This window comes from Raphanus sativus, chromosome 6 (genome assembly GCF_000801105.2).
Source record: "Raphanus sativus cultivar WK10039 chromosome 6, ASM80110v3, whole genome shotgun sequence".
NCBI lineage: Eukaryota > Viridiplantae > Streptophyta > Magnoliopsida > Brassicales > Brassicaceae > Raphanus > Raphanus sativus.
The window spans coordinates 42,298,838-42,319,789 of NC_079516.1; the positions used below are offsets into that span (position 1 = coordinate 42,298,838).

At 34.8% G+C, this 20,952-nt stretch overlaps 3 protein-coding genes and 1 non-coding gene across 4 annotated transcripts; 2 read left to right on the forward strand and 2 right to left on the reverse strand.

Annotated features, from left to right (window-relative positions):
* The first annotated feature begins 1,519 nt into the window (after nt 1–1,519).
* Nucleotides 1,520–3,211, forward strand: LOC108809648 (U-box domain-containing protein 7). Its single transcript, XM_018581801.2, has 2 exons — nt 1,520–2,145; nt 2,292–3,211. Exons 1-2 carry the CDS (start codon nt 1,622–1,624, stop codon nt 3,154–3,156), a joined length of 1,389 nt encoding a protein of 462 aa, XP_018437303.1. The 5' UTR covers nt 1,520–1,621; the 3' UTR covers nt 3,157–3,211.
* A 4,686-nt stretch (nt 3,212–7,897) lies between these two features.
* LOC108807136 (stromal cell-derived factor 2-like protein) lies at nt 7,898–9,687 on the reverse strand. Its single transcript, XM_018579389.2, has 6 exons — nt 9,349–9,687; nt 9,121–9,261; nt 8,761–8,901; nt 8,473–8,522; nt 8,252–8,381; nt 7,898–8,158 (listed from the first exon to the last, which is right to left on the reverse strand). The coding sequence occupies exons 1-6, from the start codon at nt 9,439–9,441 to the stop codon at nt 8,069–8,071; spliced, it is 645 nt and encodes a 214-aa protein (XP_018434891.1). The 5' UTR covers nt 9,442–9,687; the 3' UTR covers nt 7,898–8,068.
* Nucleotides 9,688–11,438: 1,751 nt separating this feature from the next.
* LOC130495832 (uncharacterized) lies at nt 11,439–13,903 on the forward strand. The gene is made up of 3 exons (XM_056987370.1): nt 11,439–11,448; nt 11,553–11,790; nt 11,908–13,903. Exons 1-3 carry the CDS (start codon nt 11,439–11,441, stop codon nt 13,901–13,903), a joined length of 2,244 nt encoding a protein of 747 aa, XP_056843350.1.
* Nucleotides 11,768–11,874, reverse strand: LOC130497163 (small nucleolar RNA R71). The gene has a single exon (XR_008936174.1). It is a non-coding gene; the product is annotated as a small nucleolar RNA R71 (small nucleolar RNA).
* Nucleotides 13,904–20,952: the final 7,049 nt, after the last annotated feature.

Sequence of the window (20,952 nt, forward strand, 5' to 3'; positions counted from 1 at the left end):
AATATTTTCTTATATATTTTCAAAAGAAATGTTCTTGCTAATCTAATTTTTATGAGATGAACTTGAGAAATCTAACCAAATCAAATTGGAGAAACGATTTAATAACGAAACACGTTCTCATATCTCTAGAATTGAATCGGATCCCTTCTCTTTAATAGCCCCCGACATTGAAATCTTTGTTTATTTTAAATAGTTTTCTTAGTAATTCTATTGTCTGGTCATTAATTGAGCCAGTAACACATGAATTATATTTTAGCTTACTAATTAAGTAGTGACTTTGAATGTCAGTCGTGTTTTTTAATGGGGAAACAATCTGATACATCTGGCTCTGCCGGTTAAACAATTGAGTTTTTTTTTTGACGACGAAACAATTGAGTTTTTAACTTTCAGTTGAGTTAACATTTTTATTTATCTGGTTCAACAATTGAATCATATGGTCTAAAGGTTAAAGTTACTTTACGCTTTACAAAATGTCAATAAACTGAAGAGAAATAGACTGTGTACAGTTAAGACACTTTTTGCTTTCTAGTCCAGGAATCTTGGAAAAGGTAGGGAATGATTTGGGATTCAATGCTAAAATAGGGCATTGACACACTCCAAAAGGATAACCAAGAAGCTGAAGATTGGCTCTTGACTTAAGATTGTGGAAGATATGAGAAAAGAAGAGGTGTATTCAGAATTATAATATTTTAGAGTAGGCATAAACTTCGCAGTAGGAGTTTGATACAAGCATAGACTTCGCAGTAGGAGTTCTTGGAGGGGCGAATTCAGAATTATAATATTTTAGAGTAGGCATAAACTTTTGAGTGGGCATGAGTGGACCTACTTGCAATCAAGGGGGTTCAATTGACATCCCATAAATTTTAATTTTCTCATCACATACTTAGTTTTAGTATTCTCCTCATATTTTTAGATTTACTAAATTTGAACCAGTTCACTTATTTTTTTTGACAACGACTTCAATGTTCGACACCTGTAAAAAAATTCTTCTTGATCCCCTAGGTTGATGAACATGATAATAAGCACGTAAGTGGACTTGGATTTTATGTGATGATGATGTAACTCGACTTTCTTGGGTATAAAAGGTGCAGTAAAGAGCTTGGACCCATCACAGTGAGTCAGTGAGAGTTCGAAGTTCTTTTGTGATCCGTCGTTAAGTGTTTTGCTCGAAGAAGGTGTATAGAGCGTGATGTTTATGACGGATCGTAGTCAACTAATCTGTGTTTTGGGCCGACCAAAAAGACTGGTCATCCCTGATGGTTCAGTTCAGTTTTTTTTCTTCTAAAGTCTGTTTGCTTCTTATGCCGTTAACTTTTTTACTCCTTGTAATAGTATTTTCATGCGGATCTCATACCGCAAGAGCATGTGACAGGTTTTTTTTTGGATGCAACGTCCTTTCATTTCCTAAATTTTAATAAAATATGAAATTTTACGTAACAAACAAACAAAAAAAATGCTCACACTATCTTAGGACAAGTAATTAAGAAAAAAAAAAGTCTCTAAATTAAGTTTATTTACTTTCTCTCTCTCTGTTTTAGCTTCCAAATAAAAACAGAACCAATCTTTTGTATTTCTCTCTCGCTTTCTCCTTCATCAAGCTGTATAGAGCTGATCGGCGATAATGGCCAAGTGTCACCGGAACAATGTAGATCCTCTCAACCTTCACCGCATTCCCTCCGCTTCTTCTTCTTCCTCCACCTCCTTGAACTCCTTCTCCAGATCGACATTCCGCAGATTGATCTTGGACGCCATCAGCTGCGGCGCTAGCTCACGTCATCAGCGGCAACTCCAACAAGACCAAGAAGACAAAACAACGATCGGTTCAAAATCCGGGGATGACGATTTAGCAACCAAATCGGAGAAGCTATGCGATCTGCTAAACTTAACGAAGATGGAGAAGAAGAAGGAGGAAACGCTGGAGATTCTGAAACGCGTGGTTAAAGATTTAGAAGCCGAAGAGAAGAAAGCAGTGGCTGCTAGTGAGGTTAGGCTGTTAGCGAAGGATGACACGGAGGCGAGAGTGTCACTCGCCATGCTCGGTGCCATTCCTCCGCTGGTTAGTATGATCGACGATGATTCACTAAACAAAGATGCTCGGATTGCTTCTCTCTATGCTCTTCTCAATCTCGGAATCGGCAATGATGCGTAACTCCCCAACTACTCTGCATGTTCAGTTCAAACTATTTTTTTTTTTAATAAGTAAAAATATTAATTTTTCAATGATATTCGTCTCGTATTCCAACTTAAAACCAATTGGCAGTTAATCGTATTTTTTTAATTTAATTTTTCAGGAACAAAGAAGCCATTGTTAGAGGAGGAGCTGTACACAAAATGCTTAAGCTTATTGAACCGTCGTCAAAGCCTCCTAATAACCAAGCAATCTCCGAGGCTATCGTCGCGAACTTTCTTGGTTTAAGCGCGTTAGATTCGAACAAACCGATCATCGGTTCCTCTGGAGCGATCATCTTCCTAGCGAAGACCCTGAAAAGCTTCAGTAGCTCGCAAGCAAGAGAAGACGCTCTTAGAGCTCTTTACAACCTCTCAATCCACCACCAAAACGTCACGTTCATCGTCGAGACCGATCTCGTTCCTTTCCTCTTGAGCACGCTGGGAGACATGGAAGTGAGCGAGAGGATTCTCTCGGTCTTGGCCAACGTGGTGTCAGTGTCGGAAGGAAGAAAAGCGGTCGGGGAAGCGGCGGAAGCGTTTCCTATACTGGTCGACGTGTTGAACTGGAACGATTCGGAGAAGTGTCAAGAGAAAGCGGTTTACATTCTCATGCTGATGGCTCACAAGGGGTATGGTGACCGGAGGGCTATGATCGAAGCGGGTATTGAGTCTTCGTTGCTGGAACTGACGCTTGTGGGAAGCCCTTTGGTGCAAAGGCGAGCTTCGAGGATACTGGAGTCCTTGAGAGCGGTGGATAAAGGGAAGCAAGTCTCCGCTCCGATCTATGGAATAACATGTTCGTCCTCGACGTCTTCGTTGGGCAGAGAGAGGAACTGTGAGGTTAGGATGAGTGATGAGAGGAGGGCGGTGAAGGAGTTAGTGCAACAGAGTTTACAGAGCAACATGAAGAGGATTGTGAAGAGAGCTCATTTTCCACAAGACTTTGTTACTACTTCTCAGCATTTTACTAAGAGCTTAACTTTCTGAAACTTTGTAAAAGACATGTAAGTTGTTTTTTTAGCAGCATTGATCATTTTTCCAATAAAATTGAGTAATCTGGCTCTAGATTTTCTAGTAAAACCTAAGACATATAGCTTCATCTCCGATTCAAATCAGGTCAAACAGTGCAACTTAGTTCAAATCAGAAACCAAGAGATTTACCGCTACATAGTCTACTAGGAGCTATCTAGAAATATGCTTTTGACTATTGGAAGATTATTCACATAGAGATTGTCTAACTGAAACACATTAAATTAGGGTATTTAATCACAAATGTAACTATTCTACAATTTTGAGTTACACAAGGAAAGTTGTGCTTCTGATTACGATAAATTTTCTTTCTCCTGAACATGCCTGGATTAGGTTTCTATCTAAGATTAGGTCAGTGAGTGACAGTGGCATCAAGTGTAATTACGAGAAAAAATTAGTGGTATTAGTAGAGTGTGATCGGGATCCTCACATGCATCAATAAGTTTTTATATTTCTCTTCATTTTATTGTGAAAAATAAAAACAGATATCTAACATTTCTTTTCTATTAAGCATGCATTGGTCCACTCGTGGATCGTGCATCTTGTCTTTAAAATATTATGAATTTTTTATACCAATGTTCGTTGCACACTCGTGGGATTTGAGAATAACCGACAACCATTTTCGTACGTTGTTTGATTTTTTTTTTGGGTAAGATACTAAGATGTTAAGATGTTTGATTTTTTTTTCATATACAAATACTTTTTCTTCTACCATAAACATGTCATTCACGTAGTTAATGTATAATGGTTGTAATTTAATTTTGTTAGGTTAATAAATTTAAGGGTAGTATTGGCTGGCACTATTAAGCCATTAATTGGGAGCCTGAGACCACCGATTGTAGATCTAGTATGTGTAGTTTTGAAATATGTTTTATTTCTCTGTAGGGTTTGAAATTCATTCGTTTCTTTATTGTTGTTGGTTTGGAGAGTTTAGATGCACCGACAAACTCGAGGTTGTGGAGAAAGAGGAAAATACAAAGGGCCCTTCGTCGCATTCGCATTCGCATTCACAATTTCATCGAAACAAGAAGGAAGCCACGCGACGTATGTAACAAGTCATAGACTCATAATTAGTTACATTTCTTTTTCATTTTGTGTGGTAGTTCAAAACCTAGCTAGTTGGAAATATTCAGAAGAGATTCTTTTTCAAAACAAGTTTCCAATCCAAGTTTGGTATGAGAGAGCTATAGTTTAAAGTTTTCCTTATATTGTATATAGATCATATATAATTTCTCAGCGCACATGCACATTTGTTTTTTTCTTTAACTTGTGGTTTAAGGGATGCTGAGAATGATACTACTATTTGTGAGTTAAGCTGGAAAATTTCGAAGACACTGCATATTTATTAAATATTTTAGTTTAAGTGTATACGACAATTAACATTTACACCAGAGAAAAATGCAATATACGCCAAACAAAAGAAACTGATGAGTTTCTTTATCACATTGTAGTTTTGTAATGTTTGTCAAAAGAAGAAAATAAGAAAATTGTATACAACTTAACGTTTTAGTATTTTACACCAAAAAGAAAAGGAAGATAATAAGATATACACTATGAAATATGGACACGACATTTCCTAGGTAGAGGTATAGACATGGACATACATACACTAATACAGACTATGGTTGTTCTGAACTTAGTTGGATGTCCAATTCTTACTTACGGAAATCAGAGTCGCCAAACCCTTAACTACATTAATTTAATTCTTATATTTGTGTTTTCTTTGTGATTATATTTGTATTTATCTTTATAATCATAATGGTGTATAAATCTTAATCAAAATATATTTTATTAAATAATAGCACATTATGATCCGGTATACGTTCGGTCAGGGCTGGGTTACCGATCGAACCTGCCAACCCGCGGGTTTTAATTTTGTTTTGGTGAAAATATACGACCCGCACAATTCGCAAACAAATAATTTGTACCAACACCCACCCCCATTTAATTTTTCGGTTATCTGTGGGTTATAATTTTTTTAAATAATTATTAATTTAATTATTATAAAAATATATTTATAATAAAAATATATTTTTAAAAATTTAAAATTGATTTTTAGATTACCATATTTTAAAAAGTGTTTACTTTTATTTTTATTTTTATTTTTAATACTTTTCGGGTCCACGGATACCCGAAATCCAAAATCTACCAATCCGCACCCACCCCTAATAAAATACACTTGTGTCACAGTCATTTCACACATTAAACTTGTACTTTATTCCTAAACAAATATTACATTTAAAAAAAAACAAAGTATAGTTACAATTTTTAAAAATCAAATGGTAATTAAATAGATGAAATTATATGTTTTTAATTAAATTTTCATGATTTGTTTTCATATATAGTGATTTACATAATACTATTAATACACATAATAATTTGTCATCAGCATGTTTTTTTTTGTTAAATAAATACTCACAATTTAAATTAGATATGGGTCATATACGTATCCCTTTAAAATATGAGATTAAGTTATGCTGATTATTCATGTAATTAATTTGTAAGTAAAACATGACTTTTCAAAACTTTAAAGTTCACGAAGTCCTAATAGTATTAGACACTATTAAATAATAACTGCTAGTAGCATTATTATAACCGCCTACGAATTAGTTTTTTAAGATTATGTAGGGGAAAAAATAGTTAGACCAATCATTTATCAATAGGATGTTTTAATAGAATTAATATAAACATATAATTAAAAGCAATGGCATAGTTGTAAACTCATTAATGTAAATATTGTTAGAGAAATATATGGTAATATGTTATTAGTTTATATTTAAGGTAAGACCAAAATATTATTAGTCTAATGAATAAGTCCAAACAACCTTGTATAAGTAGATTTTTTAGAAATGCTTCTACTTTAATAGTATAGATTTTATGGTAGATTTGAAAAAGTCACGAAAAAATTAAGAAATAAAAATGTGGTAATCCGTTTCTAATTCATGGTAAAATAATCACGAAATTGTTATAAACTAAAACGTGATAATAAATAGCCACAAAATTTCTCTGACAAATTTGTGACGAAACAAACATGTACCGAAGTTCAGAAAAAAAACAAACATGTAACAAATATAGTGTGCTAAGTCAGGCAAAACTACAATTTCATATCTAATATATTGCAATATGTTCAATTCATATATGATTTATGTTGTGCAAAAATATATCTGAATTTTTCGAAAATTTTAAATAGTGTACGTGATGTTTATTTTTTGGCGAAATTATACATTCGCCACATCACGTGCCATATTATCTAATTTTGCTGATGTAGATGTTATGTCAGGATGCCACGTGCACAATATTTTTTTTTGAAAAAAACTAAATGGTCGTTTTATAAAGATAAAGTTTTAGAAAGTATAAAAAAATTATTTAGTAAAATTAATAAAAAATAATTAAATTTTAATCTTATATAAGAGATATATTTGTAAATGTTTTGATCCTATCACAAACTTTTTTTAAGAGTTATATATATGTTGTAATGATTCAAATACAATGCTAGTATTGCAGTGGTGTTACTCTCGATTAGTTATAGTTATGTTTAAATTTAACAAATTTATGATATGTTAATTTAAATTTTAAATAAAAATAACATATTCATAATTAATAAAGTGTAACAAAACTGTGACAATATCACTGAATTTGAATACAATTTATAATACATATATAACTCTTACAAATATGGTATTGTGATATGATCGAAATATTTATGAATATGTCTCTTATATAAGATTAAAATTTAGTTAATTAATTGATTTTGTTAATTTTATTAAATAATATTTTTTTATTAATTTACATTTTGTAAAAACGTTATTTTTATAGAACGACTATCTAGTTTTTTTTCAAAAAAATATATACATGTGGCATTTTCGTTAACAAAATTATCTAAAGTAACATCCACATATCAAAATTAGACGACGTGGTAGTGATGTGACGAGTGGTATATGATTTCACAAAAAAATAAATATCAGCTAGTTAAAAAATTTCAAAAGTTTACATATGTTTTTGGATGGTTAAAATATTTGAATTGAATATATAGAGATATGTTGGTATGAAATGATAGTTTTCTCTATTAACTCATGATTTTACCAAGTCATGCCTACAGATTTTTGCATTAAAATAAAGATAAAATGTAGCCAAAATCGTGGAAATTCGGGACTAGTCCACCAAAAATCCAACACCAATACGTGTATGGTGCTTTCTCCTGAATCATCAGGAAGTGGTGCTCAATGTCAGTTGATTGTACCATCGTCATTCACTTATCCTTCTACAGTAGAAGCAAGTTTTAACTTTAATAACTCCAGCTGGATTTTAGTGATCCGGATTGAGCTCTTTCACCCCCAAGCAGATTCTTCGTTCTTTTTCAGATTTCTTTTGCGAATCCGCATGCACCAGCCATAAATATTTTATCTGCTCTAATCTTCAGATCTTGAAATGCTTTACAGATATCTTGTGTTGAATCCATGTTTTGATACAAGCTTTGATTAGGATCAATGATGTAATCATTAGCCTGCATGTTGAAAAGATTTGATTTGGATCGAGTCGATTGAAAGAGATGAATCTCCAAGAGAAGGTCTAGTTTCGCCTAACGAATGGGAGACACTTTCTTTTTTGTGAAGTTTATAAATAGTTAATACGATTACAGCCTGCATGATCAGTGGTGTCGTGCTTTCGACTTAACAACTCACGGCTATGCACTGCTTGATGAGAGAAATCAAGGTTTCCAATAACAATATATGTATATTCGTACGACTAAAAGCATCATCAATCGAAGATCAGCAAAATATATGTATTTTTTTGTTTCTGAGCTCTCTTTTAGAGAGTAAAAGATGAGATTCAAAGTCTCCTCAGAGATAAGGTAACACAACCCTTCACATTACTTGCTGCTACTCTCATTAACGGGAAGGTAGACTCCTTCTGCTGCCAACCAAACATTATCTGCCCGCTTCTCCCTGATTCCACACACCTGTGTACAAAAAACAAATCCCATGCATGATGAGTTTCAACTTTCAAGACATTGGCAAATAATATTAGAAGACTTGAGAAAAACGTAATTTACCTCTTGCTGACCACCGGCTATACGCTGGTACTTTTTGTCATGGCTATGGAGATAGCCACTAGTGTCTATGTGTTGAAGTCGGACTCTTTGGTCTTGTTTCCATGTCTTCCCGCTCCCTTCGATTATAAGCCTGTGAACAGATCGTAAGGTGTGAGCTTTTATGTGGATGCAAACACACAAAATATTAAGATGAGTATCAAGTGGCCTTAAGGGATTATTACTTCCAGTGATCCCCGGTATCGGAATTTGAATCATCTCCAAAGCAGCTAACCTGCACCAAGAAAAACTGGGTTAGCAAGAAGAAGAATGCAACTTTTAACTGAAACCGGTACAGGACTTCACAGTTCACATAGACACACTATAGTAATTATATCATCATACTAGTGTTTCTCTGAATTAATATCCTTGAACTAACCGTCTTTCGAGTCCGACTGTTTAAAAACCCTAAAGATAGATCTTTCAGGGCATACAAAAAAACTTTGTAAATGGAAGAGAATACTAATAATAACCTCTAAGTTGCCTGAAATAGGGGAAGCATGCAAGTGACTGTGGAGCCATTTCCGGGTCTTCATGTGCTGCAATCTAATGGTGGCTCCACTCAGGATGGCATCACCTTGCTTGGCTATTGTCCCAGGCACAGGTTTAACAATCTATCAAAAAAGAATAATCCATGACAAGATAATGCATCAGCTCCATTACTCCAATCATAACTCATTAAACCAATAACTACAGATCAAATGCAAGTTAGTTAATGTTGTTGTTCTAACATCCAAAGACTTCAATTTTAAGTTGCTCTAGTACTCCTCCATAGCACAAACAGATATGTTCCTCTATGATGATGATCTTCTGTAAAGGAGCAAAGAAAGTACCCAGTAGCTGTTGGAATCAACGACGCCTGGAAAACCAGTGACAGATTGCTGACCACTTCCGGATCCATACGGCACATCGTGAGAATGCAGTCGAAACTTAGTCTTCTCGTGCATCAGCTTAATCGCACTTCCATACGTTATCTATCACCATCACCATCACAACCAAGACATTTAAAAAAAATCAGAATTCGAATCTAAAGCAAAATCAACCCTAATCGATACACACACCTCGACGACGCCTTCTTTACCAGACGCGGCGGCGGAATCCAAATCGACGCTAAGGAAGAGGAAGAGAGCGAGAGAGAAGAATCCGAGAGCCATCGCGAAGAGAAGAGCGATGAACCAGTTCTGCTGATAAAAGGGAAACTCGGGGATACCTTTCCTCGCTGGAGGAGTTCGTAGAGGCGAAACAGAGTGAGGAGGAGGAGATGATGGTGATGGCGGCGGCTTTCTTCTCGAGAGAGCTTGTTGTTCGCCTGACGTCGACGCCACCGTGAATGATCAGAAATTGAGATTCTCGCCGGAGACAGTAGCTGTTGCTGATTCCGATGACGAGATGGTTTGTTAATATCTTGTGTATTTACATGTTTTTAAGCTTCATTCTAGTCCTTATATTGTTTCTTTGCATCCATTTAGAGTGCATTTAGGTTGCATTGCATTACATTTGTCTCAATCAGATATTGAAGATGCTTATTGGTGACTTTGAAGACATTTGAGGGGTTTTCAGTCAAAAGGGTGAAAGATGAACATGGATGAAAGCCTTAAAGATATCGTTTGAAGCTCAAATTTTGGGAAGACAAAGTAAATTGAGTTAGCTTTCTAATGGAGGTGGTTTCAAGTCATTTGGATCTGTATTGAAGGAGTTATGATCAATCTACTGGAGGCATATCAACCCTGTAGCGACCAGAGCCGTAGCGACCAGAGCATGTCGCTAGGAGGGTTCCCGAGCGTACGTAGCGACCACTGTAGCGGGATGCCAGGTCGCTACGGGCGAAAAATACTGTTTTTTTTATTGGGTTGACCCAGGTTTGTTGGGTTGACCCAGCTCGTTTTTAGACTTCTATAAATAGCCTTTAGACCTAATTTTGAGGGATATCTTGTTTTCTTTGTAATCACATTAGCTATTTTGGTGAAAGACTTAATCTTGAGCTTCTTTTCATCTCTATCTCTTGTGATTATTGATCAATCTTGACCACTAAGCATGATTAACCTTCAATCATCCATGGGTTTTGGGTTATTCATGTCTATTAGTGAGTAGTTACCTTTTGGATTCATGGGCTAGGGTGATTAGAGTGATTAAGTGAAGATCTAAGGGTGTTTAGTGTTAGGTCTCTTGTTTCCTTGCTTGTCTACTTCTCTTAATGCTAGATTAATGTTGGCCTCTTTATTCTAGAGCTCTAGACATTTCCCACCCACAAGGTGTTTGATGAAATGTCTGAACCAAGTAGAGCTTGCTCTAAACTTACCTTACACAAAGACCATTGTGTTAAGGGAGTTTAGATAGTTAATAGACTCATCCTTAATGATTGCTTAGATCTTTTAGGCTCAAAGACCTTTGATTTCTAGTTGATTAAAGCAAATGAGCATTCTTCTTGACCATAGAGCTTGCTTATTTCAGTGTTCTAGACTTAAGGAAGTTATTTGATTGAAAGTTTGCCACCCTTAGATCAGATCTCAATCGCTTGAAGTCAAATGCCTAGCCCCATAAGTCCTATTGTCCTAGATTGATTGAAATCTTGTTCCTTTATTGCATTTTAGCATAGTTCTAGTTCACATCATCATTCAAAACATGTTTGCACTTAGATTAAGCATAGATTTGTATTCTCAGTGCATCGAAATCACATAGGATTGGTTTGACATCTCACATACTACTTCATTTGATAAGGACCCGAATAGTCCTGTTATCAAATTGGCGCCGTTGCTAAGTTCTATTGTGATTTTGACATTGGGATTTAGTCATTTGCTTGAGACTAAGTCATTTTTATTGTTATTGTGATATTGGCTCTGCTTTTTCCTCTTTCTTTTTCATTTCAGGTGTATGAACTTGAGAAGTAGAGGGACTACAAACCTCACTCCTCTAGTACCAGGCATCCGGGATTTGGAAAGAAAGAATACAAGAAGAAGGAGAGAAGAGGAGCAACAGGCTCATTTCAACTGATTAGGTTTTGATATGGCTCACCATCAGAACCAGAATCAAGATGGAGAGATCCTTTTGGGAGCTGCCCAAGAGGGAAATGGTCAAGGAGCTGCCAACCTTCGACCACAACACCCACAGCGCCAAGCTAGAGCCATTGGGGCCTATGATCAACCTCACATCAATGGTCATAGGTTGGGAATAAGAGCGCCTGCTGTGGAGAACAACAACTTTGAGATCAAGTAAGGACTGCTCAACATCATTGAGAACAACAAGTATCATGGTCTTGCTACTGAAGATCCTTTTGACCACTTGGACAAGTTTGATAGCTACTGTGGTTTGTCCAAGACCAATGGAGTGTCAGAAGATGCTTTGAAGCTCAGGCTCTTCCCTTTCTCTCTGGGAGACAAGGCAAGACAGTGGGAGAAGTCTCTCCCAAGTGACTCTATCACTACTTGGGATGAGTGCAAGGAAGCCTTTCTAGACAAGTTCTTCTCCATCTCCAGGACAGCTAAGATCAGGAATGAGATCTCTGGGTTTTAGCAGAGGAACTTAGAAAGTTTCAATGAAGCATGGGAGAGGTTCAAAGGCTACCAAGCTCATTGCCCACACCATGGCTTCTCCAAAGAGAGCTTGTTGAGTACCTTCTACAGGGGAGCTATACCACAGTGCAGAAACAGACTTGATACAGCCAGCAATGAATTCTTCTTAGGCATAAACGAGGTGGATGCAGAGGAGCTGATAGAGAACATGGCCAAGAGTGACTCAGTATACAGTGAGGATCATGATAGAGTCAACAGAAGTGATGATCAGCAGACCAAGAAAGAGCTCAAGTCTTTGGAAGAGAAGCTGGACCTACTTCTTGCCAACAAAGCTAAGTTGGATCAGATGAAATCAGTTGGGGAACAGCAACAAAAGCAGGTTGCTGAGATCAAGAAGATTGATGGCTTGGAAGGACATGAAGAGGTGTGCTTTATCAACAACAATGGAACTTGGTATAGGAAAGAGCCCAACTTTCAATACCAAAACAACTACCAGCAAAAGCCCTTCTACAACAACCAACAAGGTGGTTATCAAAGCAACCAGCCTACTCAAGCTAGAGGAAGCTCTTCTCAAGCTCAAGTTCCAAGTTCAACCACAGAATCTATGTTCAAACAAATCCTAGAAACTCAAGGGAAATTTGCTAAGGACATTGGAGATGAGTTCAAGGCTGTTCATGCCAAGATTGATGGAACTTATTCTGACCTCAACAACAAGTACATGCAACTTGCCTCTCACGTCAAAGCTTTAGAGACCCAGGTTGCTTCTTTGCCTTCATCCTCCAAGCAGCCTATGGGAACTCTACCAGGGAAAGCAGAGGCAAACCCAAGAGAACATTGCAATGTTCTCCTCTCTAGTGACACTTCTCGGGTCGCCAACTACGAGAGAGAGGTAGATGAGATTGAAAGATTGGTGTTTGGAACTGAAATTGAACAGGTTGAGCATGTGGTTGTTGCAACAGCTGAGTCCAAGATTGTGCAAGAAGCTGACAGGATAGTTGCAGCAAAGGTTTTGCAGAGCAGAGAGCACAAGGCTGAGAAACCAGTTGAGAGAAGATCTGATCAGAGGCTGAATGTGGTGAAGCTGGAAGACACTGAGGTTGAGCTATCCCCCTATGACAAGCTCCCTTTTCCAGAGAGATTCCTCACCAAAGCTCAAAAGAAGGTGGTCTCCAAATTCAGAAAAGACTTGAGTGATATTGGAGTAAGGCTTCCAGAGATTCACAACATGCAAGCTGCTCATGTCCAGATGATACTCATCAAAGACATTCTAGACCACCAAGCTGAAGTAGCAGAGCTCCTGGACATCTCTACACTCAAGCTTGATCCACCAATCCCACCCAAGTCCCTCCCTAAACTAGGACACCAAGGGATGTTCACTTTGCCTTGCTCCCTTAGAAAGCTTAACTTTGATGATGCTCTAGTGGATTCTGGTGCAAGTGTGAATGTGATTTCACTTGAGGTGATGAAGAGTCTAGGGATTGAGCACATGCTACAAGACACATCTCAGCTCCAATTTGGGGATTCCTCTTCTACAACCCCAATTGGTATCATCAAGGATTTCCCTTTGAAGCTTGGAGCATGCACCATCCCTATAGACCTCACTGTTTTGAAGATGGCAACTGGGAAGATAGTCCCATTGATCCTTGGCACTCCATTCCTCACAACAGTGGGAGCTTGCATAGACTTTGCCAACAACAAAGTCACACTCCTAAATGTGAACAAAGCTGTCTCCTACCCTCTTCAATCACCTAAGTTGAAACCTGAGTATTGTGGCACAATAACTTGTGGAGCATCCTCCATTGAGAAGACAACGGCTGAGCTGACTGGTATTGAGAAAGAGGTTCTTGGTGAAGAGTCCCCTAAGGAGAAGTGTGATGAGCACTTGGACAGTGCTCAAAAGGAGTATGTGAGTGAAGCCACAAAGGCCTCCCATGGCAAGAATAAGATTGTGAAGGAATCTCACCCTCCACCTCTTGAGAAGACTCCTCACACCCTCACTCTCCACCCAATGAAACTCAAGGATGGAGCCATTGAGTACAAGATCAAGTGCAAGGGAAGGTTCAAGCCATTCTCAAGTGCAAGAGCCATCTTCACTCCTCAGCTTTAAAATGATCCCATCAAGCTCCAAGAGCTACTCTCTCAGGTCCTCACCATCACTCTTGAAGGAGGGAAGGATCCTCCTTCTCACTAGTACAAGAGAAAAGGTAGTCAAGCTAGTGACTCAAAACAAGCTCACTTGGGAGGAATTCCCATGGTTATCCTTGTATATAAATTTGCTATTTCATTTCTTTATGTTTTCAATAAGTGTGGCAGAAGTTTCAGGCCAGCTCAAAGCTCAAGCTCTAGACACCCATTACCACACTTCACTCTCCACTTGAGGTATCACTCCAACCCTTCTTTGTACATACCATTCCCTTTATCATATTTTCGGTATCTCCTTCTCTCTTACTCACACAGAGACTGTGTGATTTAAGTGTGGGGGAGGTACCAAGTATTTGATCATGTTTGCTTTGTTGATTATGCGTCTCATGCATTGCATTGTACATTCAAAATGCATAGAAAAACCATAAAAATAATTTTTTTTGAAAAGTGCATATAGAATCATGTAGTTGCATCACTTGCATTCTTAGGATTGAGTCTAGATCATATATGTTGCATTCACTTGCATATGGAGCAGCTGTTGATAATGCCTTGTAAAGAGCACTTGTTTGCACTGAATTTGACACCCTAGCTAAACATATCAAGTAGCTTAAGCATCTCTTGAAAGCCTTGCATGCTTCGTGCCTTGAAAACTCTTCTTGAAACATGTTTGCTTGCTTGATATTGGCATTGTTCTCGAAACCAGCTCCAACCTGAATCTTGAGTTAAATGAACTTAATCTCTCTTGCATATGGGCATTTGCATACTTGATCATGGATCTCATACACATTTGGGTTATCTTTTCCATTGAACCACTCTTTGTTAACCCAAATGGCACTCCCTTACCCTAAAACCCTTACCATTCTTTGAAGCCTACATTGATTTGCATGAGTGAGGCCTCTTTTGATAGTTTGTCATGTGCAAAATCTTGAGAGTATTGGGAGCGACATGGATTTGTTCTCATCTCTTGCTAGCATAGGGTCATCATTTGAGCTAGCTTCTAGGATGGTGAGTGGGTGTATGTTTCTTAAAGGTTTAATGTCTTGGGTTTGGAGTGTGAGAAAGATGAGCAATATAGTGTTATGAGAAAGAAAAGCCCTAAGGACCTAGAATAGAAAGAAAAGAAAGCTCTTGTTTATTGTTTGAGACCTTCCCCCTATATTAGAAAAAGAAAAAAAAAAAAAGATTCAAAAAGATAGCGGGGAAGGGAAAATAAAAAGATTTTAGAGCTTAGAAAAGTGAATAAGAGGTCCTTAGTGATTAAATCATAAGAAAAGAGAGTTGTTCATTGGGTGAGTGATGTGAGTGTTTGTTATTTTGGGGTATGGGATGAATGAAAGGGGTGTAGAATTTGTAATTACTTAGGAATGGGTAGAATGATGAGGATGAATCCATGTATGCTTGAATTGCTCCTAGTCTTAGATAAATTTTGCATAATGATCAAGCTCCTTGATTCTTGAGTGATTACCACCTTAAAATGATGCATTGAACCCTCCTTTTCATCCATATTAGACCATTTGATCACCTAGCCAAATGATTGAGATCATGTGCCCATTTGTGAGAATTCACCTTGTGTGTGTGTGTGTGAATCAATGTGAGGGCTGGTTAAGAAGACTTGTTGGTTGATGAGTATTGCATCTTGTGTAAAGGTATAAGAGTATTGATAGGCCTAGAGAAGCTAGAGTATAATAAGAGAGTTTGCTCACGCTATTTGCTATGTTTCTTTAGGATGTCAAGTTGAGTGCTCTAAGTGTTTCTTTTGCTTATGTGCTCCCACCTTCAAACCTCTCTACATTAGTTTTTTGAAAGTTTACTTGTGGACAAGTAAAGGACTAGTGTGGGGGAGTTGATATCTTGTGTATTTACATGTTTTTAAGCTTCATTCTAGTCCTTATATTGTTTCTTTGCATGCATTTAGAGTGCATTTAGGTTGCATTGCATTACATTTGTCTCAATCAGATATTGGAGATGCTTATTGGTGACTTTGAAAACATTTGAGGGGTTTTCAGTCAAAAGGGTGAAAGATGAACATGGATGAAAGCCTTAAAGATATCTTTTGAAGCTCAAATTTTGGGAAGACAAAGTAAATTGAGTTAGCTTTCTAATGGAGGTGGTTTCAAGTCATTTGGATCTGTATTGAAGGAGTTATGATCAATCTACTGGAGGCATATCAACCCTGTAGCGACCAGAGCCGTAGCGACCAGAGCATGTCGTTAGGAGGGTTCTCGAGCGTACGTAGCGACCACTGTAGCGGGATGCCAGGTCGCTACGGGCGCAAAAAAATGTTTTTTTTATTGGGTTGACCCAGGTTTGTTGGGTTGACCCAGCTCGTTTTTAGACTTCTATAAATAGCCTTTAAACCTAATTTTGAGGGATATCTTGTTTTCTCTCTAAACACATTGCTATTTTGGTGAAAGATTCAATCTTTAGCTTCTTTTCATCTCTATCTCTTGTGTTTATTGATCAATCTTGACCACTAAGCATGATTAACCTTCAATCATCCATGGGTTTTGGGTTATTCATATCTATTAGTGAGTAGTTACCTTTTGGATTCATGGGCTAGGGTGATTAGGGTGATTAAGTGAAGATCTAGGGTGTTTAGTGTTAGATTTTTTGTTTCCTTGCTTGTCTACTTCTCTTAATGCTAGATTAAAGTTGGCCTCTTTATTCTAGAGCTCTAGACATTTCCCACCCACAAGGTGTTTGATGAAATGTCTGAACCAAGTAGAGTTTGCTCTAAACTTACCTTACACAAAGACCATTGTGTTAAGGGAGTTTAGATAGTTAATAGACTCATCCCTAATGATTGCTTAGATCTTTTAGGCTCAAAGACCTTTGATGTCTAGTTGATTAAAGCAAATGAGCATTCTTCTTGACCATAGAGCTTGCTTATTTCAGTGTTCTAGACTTAAGGAAGTTATTGATTGAAAGTTTGTCATCCTTAGATTGGATCTTAATCACTTAAAGTCAAATGCCTAGCCCCATGAGTCCTATTGTCCTAGATTGATTGAAAGCTTGTTCCTTTATTGCATTTTAGCATAGTTCTAGTTAGCATCATCATTCAAAACTTGTTTGCACTTAGATTAAGCATAGACTTGCATTCCCTTTGCATTAGAATCACTTAGGATTGGTTCGACAATCTTTTATACTACATCATTTGATTAGGAGCCTTGAAAACTCCTGTTATCATTTGTTATGTTTGTTAGTTTATTGTTGACACGTAGGCTTACGTTTAGATAACTAATGGTAACTCAACACGTATACTTTTGATGACATGGCGAGTTATGAGTGGTGCTACAAGGCGCAACATCAAAGCTAAATCTTTCTTTTAAATACTCAATCTTTTTTTTATTATTTGATACTCGATCTTTTTTTTGGTCTGATTTTGTAATAGTAAAATTCTATTTTCTTTTTAATTAGTTTTAACCTTTAAATAACAACTATTTTTTATTAAATACTTTAAGTTTATTATAAAAACAAAATTAATTCTCATAAATCATTTATAAATATTTAAATATTATTTATAAATTTTTATAAATCAAATTCGACCTTTTATATACCAAACGCTAAATGATAATATTTTGATTAAATGTTTTTTTTTAAAGATTTATATTCAATTTAATGTATTTTAATCAATTTTTCTGTTAACAAACACATGTTCTTAAACCATTGGTTTGATTAATCAATCTTACATTGACATATATGAGTTTCAAGTACTACAAAGATAAATTTTTACAGATTATTAGATAAATGCTTACGTGAGATAACATAGTTTAAGGAGTATCAATGTACATAGATTTCGGGTATGATTTGCTATTAGTGTAGGGTTTTTCACAACCGCAATTACACCTACAGATACATCAATTTTTATTTGTATCGTTTTTAAGTTCATTGTCTCTTTTTTTTTAAAGTTCACCGCCCTTGTTTAAACTCATGTTATTATAATTGTTGTAGAGTGGCAAATACCTCAACCTTGGACCTGCAAAAACAAATAAGTGTTTGTAGTTGTGAAAAATTGCAAGTAGATAATTATAAATTTTTAAAATTAAGGATTAAATACAAAAGAACCTTTTTAAAAAATTAGAATACATGATAATTTTTTTTAAACTGATTTGAAAATTATGATTATCATTTATGAGAACAAAATATTTTTTTCATCCAAATTAATGATTTCATGAAAATTAAAAATAAATATTATTCCCTTATTATTTATAACTATTTTATTATTGTTTATATTGAAATAATTATTTTATATTTTATAATTGTAAGTTATTTTTATGTTTTATATAGCTATATAATTTTTTATTATTAATATATTTTAGTTAACCAATCATGGATATTGTATGAACTTTTTTATTTTTAAATTTTGCATTAATTATATAGATCAATAGCATTTTAAATTATCAACATCTACATTTGTAAATTTATGCATTTGGATTCATATTCTTTTTGTTAATTATACTGAACCAATAACTTAATATTTTATCAGAATATATTTTTTGATTTTTAATAGCTATGTAATGTGTTTATAAGATTATTTTATTTATAAATACTAAAATATAATTGAGGGCATGACTGGTTTTTCGTTATTATATGTAGACATTGCGATTAATAGTAATTGTTGGCATTTTGTAATAATCATAGAAAACACTACAAAATATTTCAAATTGCTTTAAACTTTTTAAAAACTATATAAATACAATAATAATAGTATTCAATTAAAATTTTAAATGAAAATAATAGAAATACTAAAATATAAAACTTTAAAACAAAAATATTTTTTATATTTTTTAATAAACTAATAGTAAATAAAATTTTATATTTTTGATTATATTACAATTTTATACTTTTATATATATAAAATGTAAATATTATTAATATATTATTTAATCACTATTGTATTTGATGGTAAATCAGTTATAAATATCCCGCAAAGATACAAACTTTTACTAATGTACTAATTGTACAAATATTTTTAATACCGAATAGCAATTATACGTACGTATTCGTAACCGTTGCCTTTACATCCATTAAATCCTTAATTAGCTAATCATAGATACCGTATATGAAAGTATTTAATTATAAATGTTTTTTAGTTGACTGTGGAAATCCCATGCGGTAAACCCAGACTAATCCTCATAAAACATTCCATCTGCATATGCATGATTATAGGCGGGAAGGTAGCCAAAACGACTCGAACCCAGAACGAATACTCTAGTTAGAATTCCATTATCACTAGGCTAAAAGCTCTTGGTTTTTTAATTATAAATGTTTCACTGGTATATATATCACTTATAGCTTATAATATCATCATCATTTATTTATATTTGTAAAGGTATGCATTTGCATTCAGATTCTTTATGTAAACCAGTAAAATATTTAATAAACGCAAAATTTTATATTGTGTTTGTAATTACCACTCAGAATTGGTAAAAAATAATATTATGAAAGCTTCCAGTGGTTTATGGTGAGTTTTACATAAGCATAATATATTCAAATATATACATACGTCAGCACAGACAGGAACAGAACAATGAAACCCTTTAAATAGTCATGGCCACTAGAACTTTGTAGAAAACAAGGAAAGGTCTCTTCCAAAAGTGACTGATCCAACGGTAGATAAATAATGTTTCAAATCGACGGTCCAATGGTTTTGCCTCTATCTGGTTTAGTGTGAAACCACGTCAGTCTAATATGAACCCTCCAATAAAATGCCAAAGTTCTCTTAATTTTTTCTCTTTCGATAAAGCTTCTCTACTTTAATCTTTGTTTTTATTATTTCTTTGGGTGTATTCGAGACATATTCCAGTGAATATATTCTTTACCCATCCCTTGATCTAGATAACTTATTTATATATTCCAAATCATTTTGATTAGACTGAGCCGACCGAATATTTTAATATGCGATCACGATTAATGTGACTGAATGTTGATGTATAGGGGTAAGATTCGATGTTCAGTATCTTTAGACATTCTAGAGAAGGAACAAAAATTAAAACACTATTTTGAGACTAAAGGAGAATTGTTAGATCAAATATTTAAAAGTTTTAACCATACGAATATGGTTGGCTAGGTAATATATCTAACCACATGGTGGTAGGCTAGTGGTTTTGAAAGAGTTTCGGCTCTAATATATATCCGGTTTCGAAACTCCGTGCAATTATCCGGACTATCTTTAAATCACAAGAATATATGGAGTGCCGTAGGTTTCATGGATTAATCGTTTAACCTCGATTGACAGATCCTTATAATTATCAAAGCATCTTCAACTCCTTTCCATTTCGGAACAAAATATAGTGGAGAGAGTTGAAGATGAATTTGACGGGCACTATAAGATTAGTCTGATCTTCTGATGGATTCAGATAATTTTAAACTATCAAAAGATTATTTTCCGTAAATCTTTTCTTATTGTATTTAATATTTACAGAGAAATAAAATTCATTGTTACAAGATTAGTTATTTTTATAAGCTTTTCAAAATTTCAATTTATTTGTAATAGAGACTTAAAAGAAAATTTGGTGGGATCGAACATATAATTTATAATAAAAATAAATGAAAAGAAATATCACATTTTATAATCGGATTTAAGTTTTTTAAACTTCATTTTAAAATAAGAATATTTAAGGATACAAATAGAGAAAAATATTTGGAAACCAAAATCTTAAGTTTTTATTTTATATATATTTCATAAAATAATAAAATATCAAAATAAAGTTTTAAAGAATATAAATTGTCATTTAAAATATTTTTCTTAAATAACAAATAATCAAAATAATATTTAAAGAATATAATTTATCATTTAAAATATTCTTTAAATACTTATTATTAAAACCCTAAGATTTCTTTAAATCACCTTAAGTGTTTCAAAATATATGTTATTTTAGTGAATTGTTAATGTTGTATACATTTGAACATAATTTTTAATTTTACAAAAAAAAATAATAACTTTATCAAAAATTCTTGTGATATATCTATAGTTTTAAATATATCAATTGATAATTTTATATTTCTCTAGTG